A 13,902-nucleotide genomic window follows, 5' to 3' on the forward strand; every position below is an offset into this window, starting at 1 on the left:
TGGCCAGGAGAGACATAAGCATTTAACTTAGCAAGTTTTCAGGACAGCGGGAAGAGTACAGAACGATAATACTAGGGTCGTGAGGTCTACTTCATAGGTGGAAACCTTTCTTTTACTTCCAGTTAAAGGACTTCTGTTAGCTTCGTTTTGGCCTTTGAGTAGCCCTCGCCAACTGGGCACAAAAACACGGTACCCTGTTTTCACAATGAATATCACGTCAGAACGTGTAAATTATCCACTGTAAAATAATAAAAGAATTTAAGTTTATATACGAAGTCTTCGAGTACTTTTTAGTCTCTTCCTGGAAATTAGTTAGCAACCCCAAATTTTCCTACCCCTTTCTGTTTCATACCATTTATGAAAATATTAATTGTAACAATGTATTGACCATTATTTCGGTATATTTGCAGTACAAGTAACGTAAAAGCTGGAAATAAAAAACTTTTCCACATATGAACTCGACCCCAAGATGTCGGATTACCTTTGTGTACTGTTTTCGCTGCGTCAACCATTGCCTTGGAGTTACGCTAACATAATGGCTTATGATTCGCCCGATCGGCACCATAAATGTTATTGTTTTTCTAAACGATTCGTCATCTGTAGCTCGCACTTCTGTTACTTTCATTTCTGACCAAGCCCTGCATACACCATAAATTTTGACGAAATCTTTGATGACGAGTAGGCGTGGTCCCTATATGAAATGGTTATCATTAACATTAGTGTCAAGGCAGCTGTGGCCTTCAGCATGATAAACATTACTTTTTGAGTGGATTTGCTTGTGCTCCTCTGTCCAGGGGGCGTCGTCTTTTTGATTCTTCGGATCGACCTTTACCGTTGCCACTATTTTTTAACGGGAAAGATCTCTAGCGAAAGTACCTTGAGCTATATATCTAATATGCACATGCAAGTGCTTCTTTGGCACTTGTAAACCAAAACATTGCAGATTTGGGTTTTATATCGAGAAAGTCAGCCTGTTTCGTCCATTAGTTCGAGGCAACAATAAAATAGTGTATGTTTTTTCCGTGTTTTTTCTACTGCAATGTAAATTTCTCTGTTAGGCTTTTTTTATAAATGTCGCTCTTGTAACGGGATGCCAGAATCCTACAAGTGCATGCAAGCCACTCTGAAGTGCATGGCAGATAGAACTTCCCACAGACGAGCTTAGGATTTGGTACCCCTTCTAGTCGCGTATGGGGCGCTGGAAGAATGACTGCTTAATGTGTGCTGTCAATAGGTTAATATTCTCTTCAGGATCCGTACGAGAACGACACGTACGAGGTGCATTCAAGTTCTAAGGCCTCCGATTTTTTTTCTAATTAACTACTCACCCGAAATCGATGAAACTGGCGTTACTTCTCGACGTAATCGCCCTGCAGACGTACACATTTTTCACAACGCTGACGCCATGATTCCATGGCAGCGGCAAAGGCTTCTTTAGTAGTCTGTTTTGACCACTGGAAAATCGCTGAGGCAATAGCAGCATGGCTGGTGAATGTGCGGCCACGGAGAGTGTCTTTCATTCTTGAAAAAAGCCAAAAGTCACTAGGAGCCAGGTCAGGTGAGTAGGGAGCATGAGGAATCACTTCCAAGTTGTTATCACGAAGAAACTGTTGCGTAACGTTAGCTCGATGTGCGGGTGCGTTGTCTTGGTGAAACAGCACACGCGCAGCCCTTCCCGGACGTTTTTGTTGCAGTGCAGGAAGGAATTTGTTCTTCAAAACATTTTCGTAGGATGCACCTGTTACCGTAGTGCCCTTTGGAACTCAATGGGTAAGGATTAGGCCCTCGCTGTCCCAGAACATGGACACCATCATTTTTTCAGCACTGGCGGTTACCCGAAATTTTTTTGGTGGCGGTGAATCTGTGTGCTTCCATTGAGCTGACTGGCGCTTTGTTTCTGGTTTGAAAAATGGCATCCACGTCTCATCCATTGTCACAACCGACGAAAAGAGTGTCCCATTCATGCTGTCGTTGCACGCCAACATTGCTTGGCAACATGCCACACGGGCAGCCATGTGGTCGTCCGTCAGCATTCGTGGCACCCATCTGGATGACACTTTTCGCATTTTCAGGTCGTCATGCAGGATTGTGTGCACAGAACCCACAGAAATGCCAACTCTGGAGGCGATCTGTTCAACAGTCATTCGGCGATCCCCCAAAACAATTCTCTCCACTTTCTCGATCATGTCGTCAGACCGGCTTGTGCGAGCCCGAGGTTGTTTCGGTTTTTTGTCACACGATGTTCTGCCTTCATTAAACTGTCGCGCCCACAAACACACTTTTGACACACCCATAACTCCATCACCACATGTCTCCTTCAACTGTTGATGAATTTCAATTGGTTTCACACCACACAAATTCAGAAAACGAATGATTGCACGCTGTTCAAGTAAGGAAAACGTCGCCATTTTAAGTATTTAAAACAGTTTTCATTCTCGCCGCTGGCAGTAAAATTCCATTTGCAGTACGGTGCTGCCATCTCTGTGTCGTATTGACAATGAACGCGGCCTCATTTTAAAACAATGCGCATGTTTCTATTTCTTTCCAGTCCGGAGAAAAAAAATCGGAGGCCTTAGAACTTGAATGCACCTCGTAGGATACTGAAGAATGTCTTCAGATTCTTCGTTTAATACCATTTTTGAAGTTTTGTAAGTAGGCTTTCACTGTATAACTCTAGAGCGGGTGGACCAAAAACAAAACACATTACCGTGTTTAATACTGTGTAGGAAAAGTTTGACTTTGAAAACAGCTTCCAATCACCTCGCTGTATGACATACGTCTAACCACAAGTCTGCCAAATCAGGTTTCCAACATTTTCGGGACGTTCCCTCGTGAGTCAAGCAAATTTGTGACCATTTTTTAAATGACTTCCTCATTTGTGCACGACCAGCATTCGCTGAGTCCCAGTCCGACACACAGTTCTGATCTGCCAGAAAATTTCAGATCCACTGTTAGTTCTATTTGTTGTTGTTTCCATACAGTTGAGCAATATAATAAATGGAGCGCACGAATGATTTGTAAGCAGTTTCCTTTGCAGACTGGCTGCATTTTTCCACTATCCTGCCTCTGATCGGAAGACTCTTCGCCAGTTGTCTGAGAAATCGTCCATCTAGGAAGAGGGTTTCGTCTACTTACAAAACTACTGGTTTTCAGAACTTTAGAATGATGAAGTGAACCGGTGTTCTGGGAATGGAATTTTTTGTTACAGCTTGTTCGAGATGACTGGTGGGCGATCTTCTATTTGCGTATTCATTCCCAAAGGGCTTCTTTGTACAATCCGTTATTTTTACTGAACTCTCCTCTAGGAACTTAATTTTTTTTTCTAATTTACTGATGTATCCGTATTTTGGCTGCAGTTTTCGTCATTACTCCTGTATTCTCGAATGCTTTTGTTCGATGGTATCCTTAGCAGATCCATTTGTTTACGAGCGACATTGGACACTGTATTGCCGATTACAGTAAATCTGGTTCCCATTCTCAATCGCATGCTGTTCTTTTCCTGCCAGGTTCGGAGGATCTTTTTCGAAAACGCAGTTGAAAAGCAATGGAGTCAGACCATCACCATGTCACACCCTTGTGTGATGTTCAGAACACTAGAAAAAATTTAACTTGGCTGTAGTGTCCAGAAAACTCCTTCTGTTCATCGGCCGTCTAGGCCGAGAGCGGAACTTGAGCTTTCAGTGCAGTGCGGCTTGCACAACCCGCACTACGGCCGGCTGGCCCAGGGACAACCTGCTGCTCTCTCTCTTTCTCCCTCCCCCCCACCCCTCCCGTGTTCTCTCACTCCCTCTCTCTCGCTCTCTTTCTTCCCCCCCCCCCCCCCCCCCCCGCGCCTATGTACCTTCCGGACGGCGGCAAATCTAAAATTGCCCCTCCGGCTGCCTGTTGATCTCTGGCGTAAACACCAGCACGTGTCCCCGAACGCCAATTTCCTCCACCTGTCCAGCGTACGCTCCGCTCACTCTCCACAGGTAAGGCCACGTTTCGCCGTGCGGGGTAGCCGTGCGGTCTTAGGCACCTTGTCACGGTTCGCGCTGCTCCTCGCGTCGGAGGTTAGAGTCCTCCCTCGGGCATGGCTTTGTGTTTTTTCCTTAGTGTCAGGTAGATTAAGTAGTGACTAAGCGTAGGGTCCGATGACCTCAGCAGTTTGGTCCCATAGTACCTTTCCACAAATCTCCAAACTTTCGAAGGCCACGTTTCAGGATTGCGTGCTGCTTAAAAATTCTCCCCAAACGGCGGCAAGCACCTCTCGCCAAGAGGAGCACCTGCGACCCCTTATCGACCCGGGTAGAAAACTATGCAGACGTGTCGATACAGAGGATGTTCGACTGTCTCTTTGGCCGGCACTTTCTCCAGATCTGTCACCCATTGAAAACATCTGGTCACTGGTTTCCGAAAAACTGGGATGCCACCACGCGCCAGCCACTACAGTCGATAAACTCAGATGTAAAGCTGTGGCAGTATAGAATGACGTACTTGTATCTGTCGTTGGAGCTGAGTTCTACCTGATACTCAGCCGAGGAAGAGCCTGTGTTACAGCTGGCTGTACTGAATTTCACACTCCGTATACACCCCAAATCAGCTACAAATTTAATCCTGTATTCTATACTGTATTTAACGTATCTGTACTTTCCTGTTTGTATGAAAAGTTTCGTCACACGTGTACCTAATGCTACGCAAGTAATGCAAGCAAGGCATCAGTTCCGAAGACCACACCCAGTTAGGTGGCGCAGTGGTTAGCACACTGGACTCGCATTCGGGACCGGCCGCGGTGGCAGCGCGGTTCTAGGCACTTCAGTCCGGAACCGCGCGACTGCTACGGTCGCAGGTTCGAATCCTGCCTCGGGTGTGATGTCCTTAGGTTAGTTAGTTTTAAGTAGTTCTAAGTTCTAGGGGACTGATGACCTCAGATGTTAAGTCCCATAGTGCTCAGAGCCGTTTGAACCAATCGCATTCGGGAGGACGACGGTTCAGTGCCGCGTCCGGCCATCCTGATTTAGGGTTTCCGTGATTTCCCTAAAATCGCTACAGGCAAATGCCGGGATGGTTCCTTTGAAGGGCACGGCCGACTTCCTTCCCTAATCCGATGACACCGATGACCTCGCTGTTTGGTCTCCTCCCCCAGACAACCCAATCCAACCCGAAGAACAATGTTTAACGAAATAATACAGGTAGTTATACCCTGGTCTTTACCGCAGGAGGTTTTTTTTAAGTTCAAGAACGATCGAAATATAAAAATGATAACAAGTTATTCATTTACTAGCCGCGCGGTCTAGGGCGCCTTGTCACGGTCCGTGCGGCACCCACCTTCGGAGGTTCGAGTCCTCCCTCGGGCATCGGTGTGTGTGTTGTTCATAGCGTAAGTTAGTTTAAGTTAGATTACGTAGTGTGTAGGGTTAGGGACCGATGACCTAAGTAGTTTGGTCCCATAACACCTTACCCTAAATTTCCAATTTCATTGATTCACTGTAGATAGTAATAATTTTGTATAATTAAATTGAATAAATTTAGACCGCAGAATAATTACAGTCGACAGCTCAAAAATGAAAAGAAAATTAAATTCCGTTAGTGACTGACGTCATTTTGAAATCATCTAATAACTAGGAGTGAATAATAATGCAGTCGCGCGAGCTAATATGTTAACGGCACGTGTAACATGAACAAAATAATTGTAAGTTGGGATGCACTAATATTATCTATAGTTAAGAACAAAAATTATAGATAATTACCAGCAACGCTTCATGGAAACTGACTTAATTATCCAAAGATTTGACATAATTATTTCTTACTTGTTCTCTAATATCATATTACAGTTTGATAAACACTAATTACTGCCAAAACTAGTAAGTACATGTAATTACAAAAATTAGTTTTGAAATCATAGAATCAGGTGGGGTAAAATACTTGAGGCTGTGTTACGAGGGTCACTCCAAAAGAAATGCACACTGTTTTTTTTTTAATCCCTCTTTTATTCTACATGTTTGAAAGTTTTACAGTGTGTAGATACGTCCTTTAGGAACAATATTTTCATTTCGCCACATAATTTCCATCCCTCTCAACTGCCTTACGCCATCTTGGAACCAGCGTCTGTATACCCGCACTGTAAAATTCTGGACCAGCCACTGTTTGGCAGCGTGCACAAGTGAGTCATCATCTTCAAACCTTGTTCCACGAAGAGACTCTTTCAGTTTCCCAAATAGCTGATAGTCACATGGAGCCAGGACTGTAAGACGGGTGTTTCAGGGTTGTCCATCCGAGTTTTCCGATCGCTTCCACGGTCTTTTGACTGACATGTGGGCGTGCATTGTCATGCAACAGCAAAACATCCTGCTTTTGCCGATGTGGTCGAACACGACTCAGTCGAGCTTGAAGTTTCTTCAGTGTCGTCACATATGCATCAGAATTTAAGGTGGTTCCACTTGGCATGATGTCCACAAGCAAGAGTCCTTCGGAATCGAAAAACACCGTAGCCGTAACTTTTCCAGCAGAAGGTGTGGTTTTGATTTTTTTTTCTTGGGTGAGTTTGCATGATGCCACTCCATTGGTTGCCTCTTCGTCTCTGGTGAAAAATGATGAAACCATGTTTCATCACCTGTCACAATTCTTCCAAGAAATTTATCTCCACCATTATCGTACTGTTCCAAAAGTTCGCTGCATACCGTTTTTCTTGTCTCTTTGTGAGCCACTGTCAACATCCTGGGAACCCAATTGGCACAAACCTTTTTTAACGCCAACACTTTCAGTATTCTGCAAACAGTTCCTTCCCCTAGCCCAACGTAGCGTGACAATTCGTTCACTGTGATGCATCTGTCAGCAGTCACCAATTCGTTAACTCTCTGCACATTGTCTGGAGTGTGCGCAGTACGAGGCCTGCCGCTGTGAGGACAATCCTCAATATTGCCGGGCCCGCTTTCATCACGTAACCTGCTTGCCCACCGACTAACTGTACTGCGATCGACAGCAGCATCTCCATACACCTTTTTCAACCTCTTGCGGATGTGTTTCCCACTGTCTCGTTTTCACAGCACAGGAATTCTGTGACAGCGCGTTGCTTCTGACGGACGTCAAGTGTAGCAGCCATCTTGAAGACATGCTGTGACGGCGCCACTCACGGGAACAGGTTGTACTAAGTTTGAAAACAAGCGGGAAGGATGTATCTACACACTGGAAAACTTTCACACATGCAGAATGAAAACTGTATTTTTACGAAAATATTGTGCATTTTTTTTGGAGTGACCCTCGTACATGCGGTATTCGCAATAAACAAAATTTCATTATTTGCTGCCGTGTGTGATGTTGGACTTTTAATGGTCAATAGTGTATTAAGCGTGAAAGACAGTAAATATTACACTACGGCTTTGCACGTAAAATTCTCGATTATCAGCTATTTGCTAGAAATATATAGACTATTAAAAAAGAACAAGCGAGAAGGCGTAGTCGATCTCTGCTGGTGACGGCTGGTGTGTGCTGCAGCTGTGGGGCGAGGAGGCGGCGGCGGCGGAGGGTGCAGTGAGGTGCGTGGTGGACGTCGTGGAAGTGCCGCCGCCGGGGGCAGAGGAGGCCGCCGAGGGCGAGGAGGGGGCGGCGGAGGCGGCGGAGCCTCCCCCAGCGCCCGCCCCCGCTCCCGAGCCGCCCCCGGGCGACGCGGACGCCGGCTCGCCCCCGCTGTCGCCCCCGGCAGACGCTCTGGAGCCCGTGGTGCGCGCCGTCTACGGCGAGACAGACGAGGGCGCCAGCCCGGACAGGTAAGCAGGCGCCAGGCAGCGTCACCATACACTTCACCCTTAAGCCGTCGGCACACGGAACGTGCTGTCGAACGTTAAAGGTCGGGACACACACGTCCGGGCCCTATCAGGGCCGAGCGTCGGACGAGTGACGGCCGTGCTACGGTCCGTTCCTGCAGGGGCCACACGTGGCCGGGGCACGTCCGTGTCTCTGTTGTTCCTTGTAGTGACTCGGACGCGGTGATCTGTGTTTCTGTGTGTGAAAGCTGTAAAACATGTTCACTAATTTTCGTAATAGTGAATTAGGACTAGATGGAAAGCACGTAAGAATACAGGCTCCAAACAACTCAGGAAGTCTCTATTGGAATTACAAAAAAAACATATTCCATTATGCTTCTTGCTCTGGTTGACCCATGTTATAATTTTATTGCAACAGACGTGGGAGCGTACGGAAAAAACTCTGATGGAGGCATTCTAGTAAATTCAAACCTTGGAAAGTCATTGGAAAACAATACGCTTAGTGTCCCAAAGGGTAAAACTTTTCCCGGAACTGATGTTGAACTTCCAATGGTAATTGTAGGCGATGAAGCTTTTCCTCTCAAAACATACTTGATGGGACCATATCTCGGCAGGAACTTAGCAAATGACAAGGCCATTTTTAATTTATCGTTTGAGTCGGGCAAGAAGAATATCCGAAAATGCATTCGGTATATTGCAACAGAAATTTTGAATATTTAGAAGAATCCTTCAGGGAGATCCTAATAACCTTACAATGATTGTGACGGCTGCGTGTGTACTGTACAACTTTATTCGAAAAATGGAAGGTTATAGGGTGCCCGAACAGATGATGGATCAAACGGAAACTGGTTAGGGATCCGGAAGATCATCAAATCTTCGAAACCTACCTCGAATTCGTGGGAGATCAACAGACGCTCCATTTGCTGTACGAGAACAACTCAAAAAATTCCTGAATTATCCACAAGGGACTGTGGAACGGGAAGAACATGTCACCTTGGCGATATAACGATGACATAAACCAAACATCTCTTTGTAAAATAAAAAGTAAATAAATATCTTTCGGGCATTAAAACTTGTATAGTTTTTTTCTTACCTTTGGCTTGTAGATCTGTTGCAATTGTCTTCCAAAGTCTGTCTTTGTTCTCGATATTCCTGTAGTTTTCTCTTCCCTGATCGTAAAGAACAAGAAACTTACGAACTTCTTCTATTAGTCGTTCCACATCCATGTTTTGTACACAGAACAGTCTTGCGCAGTTGCACAGCTCACAAGACAATTCTACCGTCAGGCCGTATCCGTCACTGAAAAGTTAAACACGGCGAATCCCGCCCGGCCCGGCCCCGGCCAGTTGACGTTCCCCGTGCACGGCCCGGTCAAGTGGGGCCCGCTACATTTGTTTTAATGATGTACTTCGTTGTCCGGGTGACGGCCGATACTCGGACGTGTCTCGGTACGGACAAGGTCCGGACATGTGTGTCCCGACCTTAACGTTGAGCGTGCCAAGTTCAACGTGCTGCTGACCGCTCAGGAACGATGCTACCTGTGCATTCGGTACGTGGCCCCAACGTGGTATACGTGATCGTAACGCACTCCAGCGGCAGTTGAGGGATGTTTATAGTCCGTAAATCACACTGTTTACTCATCGGGTGCGCGTAAAATTCCGACTTTAACTCTGTTAAAACGCACATTTCCTCCATCGTCCACGAAAAGGAAAGTACCGTGTCCAATCAATAAGGACACAGGCTTATAAAAGTTCCATTACAAACAGTGCAGTACAAATTTGGAATACTTCTCCGCATAAGATAAACATTATTTCATAATTCCCACATTTTAGTAAAACCCCAAGGTTAGCCTTACTTAATCACTGTTCCGACCCAGAAGCAGAATCATTGAACATGTGAATTACGAAGCGTAAAAGAAAAAGGAGTAAAATATTTTTATACAAGAAGCACAAGCTGTCCAGTAGATTAAGCCAAACGAACAAAGTCAAAAAAAGGTGAATATATATTTACATAACATCAAATATTATAGCATATACTTATGTTAAAGTAATAATAAAGTATCAGAACCTAATAAATACGAACCACCGCCCCAACAAGGACTCACTACTAGACAGAGACGCTACTCATTACGCTAAACCAACAATAGGCTACTCGTACTTAACCATATTGTGTTACGCTTTGCTGAAAACGTTGATCGTAGATAATTATGTTACTAATTGAAATTTTATTATAACAAATTGTACCAAGAACAATGCGTTTTGACCGAGCGGGGTGGCGCAGTGGTTAGACACTGGACTCGCATTCGGGAGGACGACGGTTCAATCCCGCGTCCGGCCATCCTGATTTAGGTTTTCCGTGATTTCCCTATATCGCTCCAGGCAAATGCCGGGATGGTTCCTTTGAAAGGGCACGGCCGATTTCCTTCCCCGTCCTTCCCTAATCCGATGAGACCGATGACCTCGCTGTCTGGTCTCCTTTCCCAAACCAACCAACCAACCAATGCGTTTTGGATGGATCTTTAGTGTGTCGCTGCCTTCAAATAGCCTACTCATAATACGCAAGTTACAATAATTCTTTTGTCACGAATACGATGTTTCTCATTATTTTATTGGAACGAATCACACAACTAACAACGCGTTCTCCAGTGATTCTCAATTTGCTGGTGCTCAGAAACGGCATATATATACATATAGGCTTGAAATGAATGCCAATATGGCGCCTCACAACTCTGTGCTGAAGGGAGACGGCGTGCGTGTGACATAGGTGGCGTCTGGCCATCCGATTGGTCAACGCTCTGACACACGCTCAGAATATCTGACATGCCCGATATTGCTCTGCACGTACGGAAAGACTCCCGAACTTGCTATTCCACGCTATGACGTCAGAAACTCGGCACGCTCAACTCTCAACGTTCGAATGCACGGTCCGTGTGCGGACGGCTTTACCCCGTACGTGTGTAGTCTTGTTGGGCGACTGGGAGACCGATTTTGCTCGTTGGATGGTCGGTTAGGTCTGACCACCCTACAGCCGATCCCCGCGCCACCTCACCCAACAACCTGTATCGTGTGTAGCGCTGTCGTGCCAACCGCCCGACAAAAGTTCGTCTTCTGCCACTGGGTGCGGGAACGAACACTCTTCAAATATCCATAATATGACGTTAAGCGAAGCAGATAAAACTTTGGCGACAGAGTTTTTGGAGAATTTCTAAGACAACAGATGTTTACGCCACACGTCGTGCGAGGAGTGCAGCAATAGAGATGTGAGAAATAAAGCATCTGTTCCATTTTTATTGGTTGGTTGGTTGATTCGTGGAAGGCGACCAAACAGCGAGGTCATCGGTCCTATCGGACTAGGGAAGGATGGGGAAGGAAATCGGCCGTGCCCTTTTACAGGAACCGTCCCGGCCTTTTATCTGAAGCGATTTAGGAAAATCAAGGAAAACCTAAATCATGATGGCCGGACGTGGGTTTGAACCGACGTCCTCCAGAATGCGAGTCCGGCGTGCTAGCTACTGCGCCACTTCGCTCGGTAATGCACAATGGTTTCACCTGTCAGTGAATATAAGCCAGTCGACTGCCCCTATTTCGGTTTTTAGGTGTTATAGGAGACAGTCAAATGAAAATTAGACAGACAGAAAGAAAGTGAGTTAACTGCTTATTATTTCATTATTTCAAAAGTAATCGTCGTAACTATTAATATATTTATCCCACTGTGAGACAAGACGGTCAAGGCCTTCATGAAAAAATGTTTGTGGTTACCTACGTAACTATGATTGTACCCAGGCGCGCATTTCTTCTTCTGAAGCAAATCGTCGGCCGCGAACGTCTTTCTTCGGGGCACCAAAAATATGGAAAAATGGGGAAATGTCGGAACTGTATGGCCGGCCGCTGCGACCGAGCGGTTCTAGGCGTTTCAGTCCGCGTTTCAGTTACGGTTGCAGGTTCGAATCCTGCCTCAGGCATGGATGTGTGTGATGTCCTTAGGTTAGTTAGGTTTAAGTAGTTATAAGTTGAAACGTCCCCTTTGAACAATTATACACGACTGTGCTTAAACTGACACAATATTTTTAGCGCAACGCAATCTGACCTTCAAAAATCCCTACAAAAGAATGGCCCTGACTAACATTAACCTATACGTTTCACAAATCACTTACCTCACCAAAAATCTTCCTTACTCGAACTACTGCAATACAGCGAGCGCCACTACTGCCAGCTAAATAAAAGATTCAAACGGAAGGCACTAACTACTGATAGGGATAGTTAGCAAATGAAAGATTTTAATAGAGAACAAACAATTTATTTACCTTAATATCATCAAAAGTCATAATATATGTAATTTCAAAACTCCGCCATTTCCTTCCACACATCCACCACTGCTGGCGGCTCACCTCTAACTGCGCAACGCTACGCGCTTTTCACATCCAGCTGCCGCTGCCCAACACTACAATGGCAGACAACAATGCAAACTAGCCACAGACTGCACACAGCACAGCCAGTGATTTTCGTACAGAGCGCTACACAACGTTGCCAATAAGAAAACATAAACAGCCTACTTACATAAAGAAAACATAAACAGCCTACTTACATAGCCCCCATGCTCCCCACAAAAAATTTTACAAATTGTTTTGGGCAGTGGCCAATAATGATTTGATAAAATTTTTCATAATTACAATAACAAAGATATCAAATGCACACACTTATTGATACAATGTTGGTCAAAAGCTAAAATTTTTTCACAGTCCATAAAGACAGTCCTGATCATTCATCATAGTAGTAATTACAGTTTTTTTTTTTTTTACAAAGTCTCATTACTAAAAGAAATTGCACACAGAAGTAGTAGATTTCCATGCAGTCTTGAAGAAGTAGTGTTGCCCTTCCAACGGAAAGACAGTGCTGACTCTTGACATGCAGACAGGTAATGGGCCACAACAGAGCAAACCCACAGCAGAGTCAGTCGAAGTTTTGAAGAATATTGGTAGGTAGGTCATCACAGAGTAGACCCACTGTAGTCCTGGTAGAGATTACGGTATTGGTGGGCCACCAGAGGCGCAGACCCACTGTAGTCCTTGTAGACATAATGGTATTGGTGGGTCATCAGAGATGCAGACCCACTGTAGTCCTTGTAGAGATGGCCAGCAGCCATCTGTTGCGACTGGGCAGGTGCACAATCACCATCGAAGAGTCTTGCAGAGAAGATAGCAAGTCCATAAACCACCACTTGTGCATGCACAAAGTTTTTGGAATTGTCCTTAGAACCAGCAGTGCTGTTATCCAGTCCCTTGCTGAATTATTAACATACGTGTAAACACTAACAGTCCCTGCTTCTCACATATTGTCCATATACTATGACCAACAGAAACGTGTGCAGTGAAATGTAACGTACAAGTTACTTAATTTGATGAACTGGTGTCAGTTACAATTTTATAACATAAGAATACAATTACAAAGGTACAAAATACATCATTAAAGAACATAACAATACAGATAACACTTGTAGTACAGGCTTTACAACAGAATAGAAATAAACATATACATCAGTGTTACAGGAATTATGACATAAGTAATTACATAAAAGATCATAATACTTATTGAAACACCAACTTCACACATGAGCATTAAAACAAAACAGAATAAATAATGTCTAAGCATATTTACAAGGTAAATAACATATTATTAATGCCAATTATATTTGAGGAGAACAGTATTCCTCATCATAGTGAATGTAGCTTAGTACTAAAAGAAGAAAAAATTCTATGAAACTGCACAGAGACAGGAAGAAAACAAATACACAAGGGTACACAAACACATAGTGGGATAACACAAAAGGAAAGGACAGGGTTCGTTTTCAGTGTAACATTTGGTACTGCAGTCCAACCCAAAACTTCATTCCATAGATCGTTCCACTTATTTCAACCTTTGCTTCCACCAAAAAAATCCTATCCAAGCATGCTTTCTGTATTCTGTTCACACATTTCTTACCTCATTATTTATTTACCATTATCTTACCTCAACATTTATTTCCAAGAAAATCCAACGCTACGCGCTGTTCACATCCAGCTGCCGCTGCCCAACACTACAATGGCAGACAACAATGCAAACTAGCCACAGACTGCACACAGCACAGCCAATGATTTTCGTACAGAGCGCTACGTAACGTTGCC

The 13,902-nt window shown here is 44.6% G+C and overlaps 1 protein-coding gene across 1 annotated transcript in view; it reads left to right on the forward strand.

Moving 5' to 3' along the window:
- Positions 1-13,902, forward strand: part of LOC126176099 (thioredoxin domain-containing protein 3 homolog) — a gene marked incomplete at its 3' end in the record, with an annotated part of 221,543 nt that overhangs the window by 156,311 nt on the left and 51,330 nt on the right. The window contains exons 8-9 of the mRNA XM_049923236.1: positions 7,474-7,570; positions 7,682-7,745. Of these exons, the coding sequence (XP_049779193.1) occupies positions 7,474-7,570; positions 7,682-7,745 (161 nt within the window). The remainder of the gene's footprint in view (positions 1-7,473; positions 7,571-7,681; positions 7,746-13,902) is intronic.

Source organism: Schistocerca cancellata, chromosome 3 (genome assembly GCF_023864275.1).
Source record: "Schistocerca cancellata isolate TAMUIC-IGC-003103 chromosome 3, iqSchCanc2.1, whole genome shotgun sequence".
NCBI classification, from domain to species: Eukaryota; Metazoa; Arthropoda; class Insecta; order Orthoptera; family Acrididae; genus Schistocerca; species Schistocerca cancellata.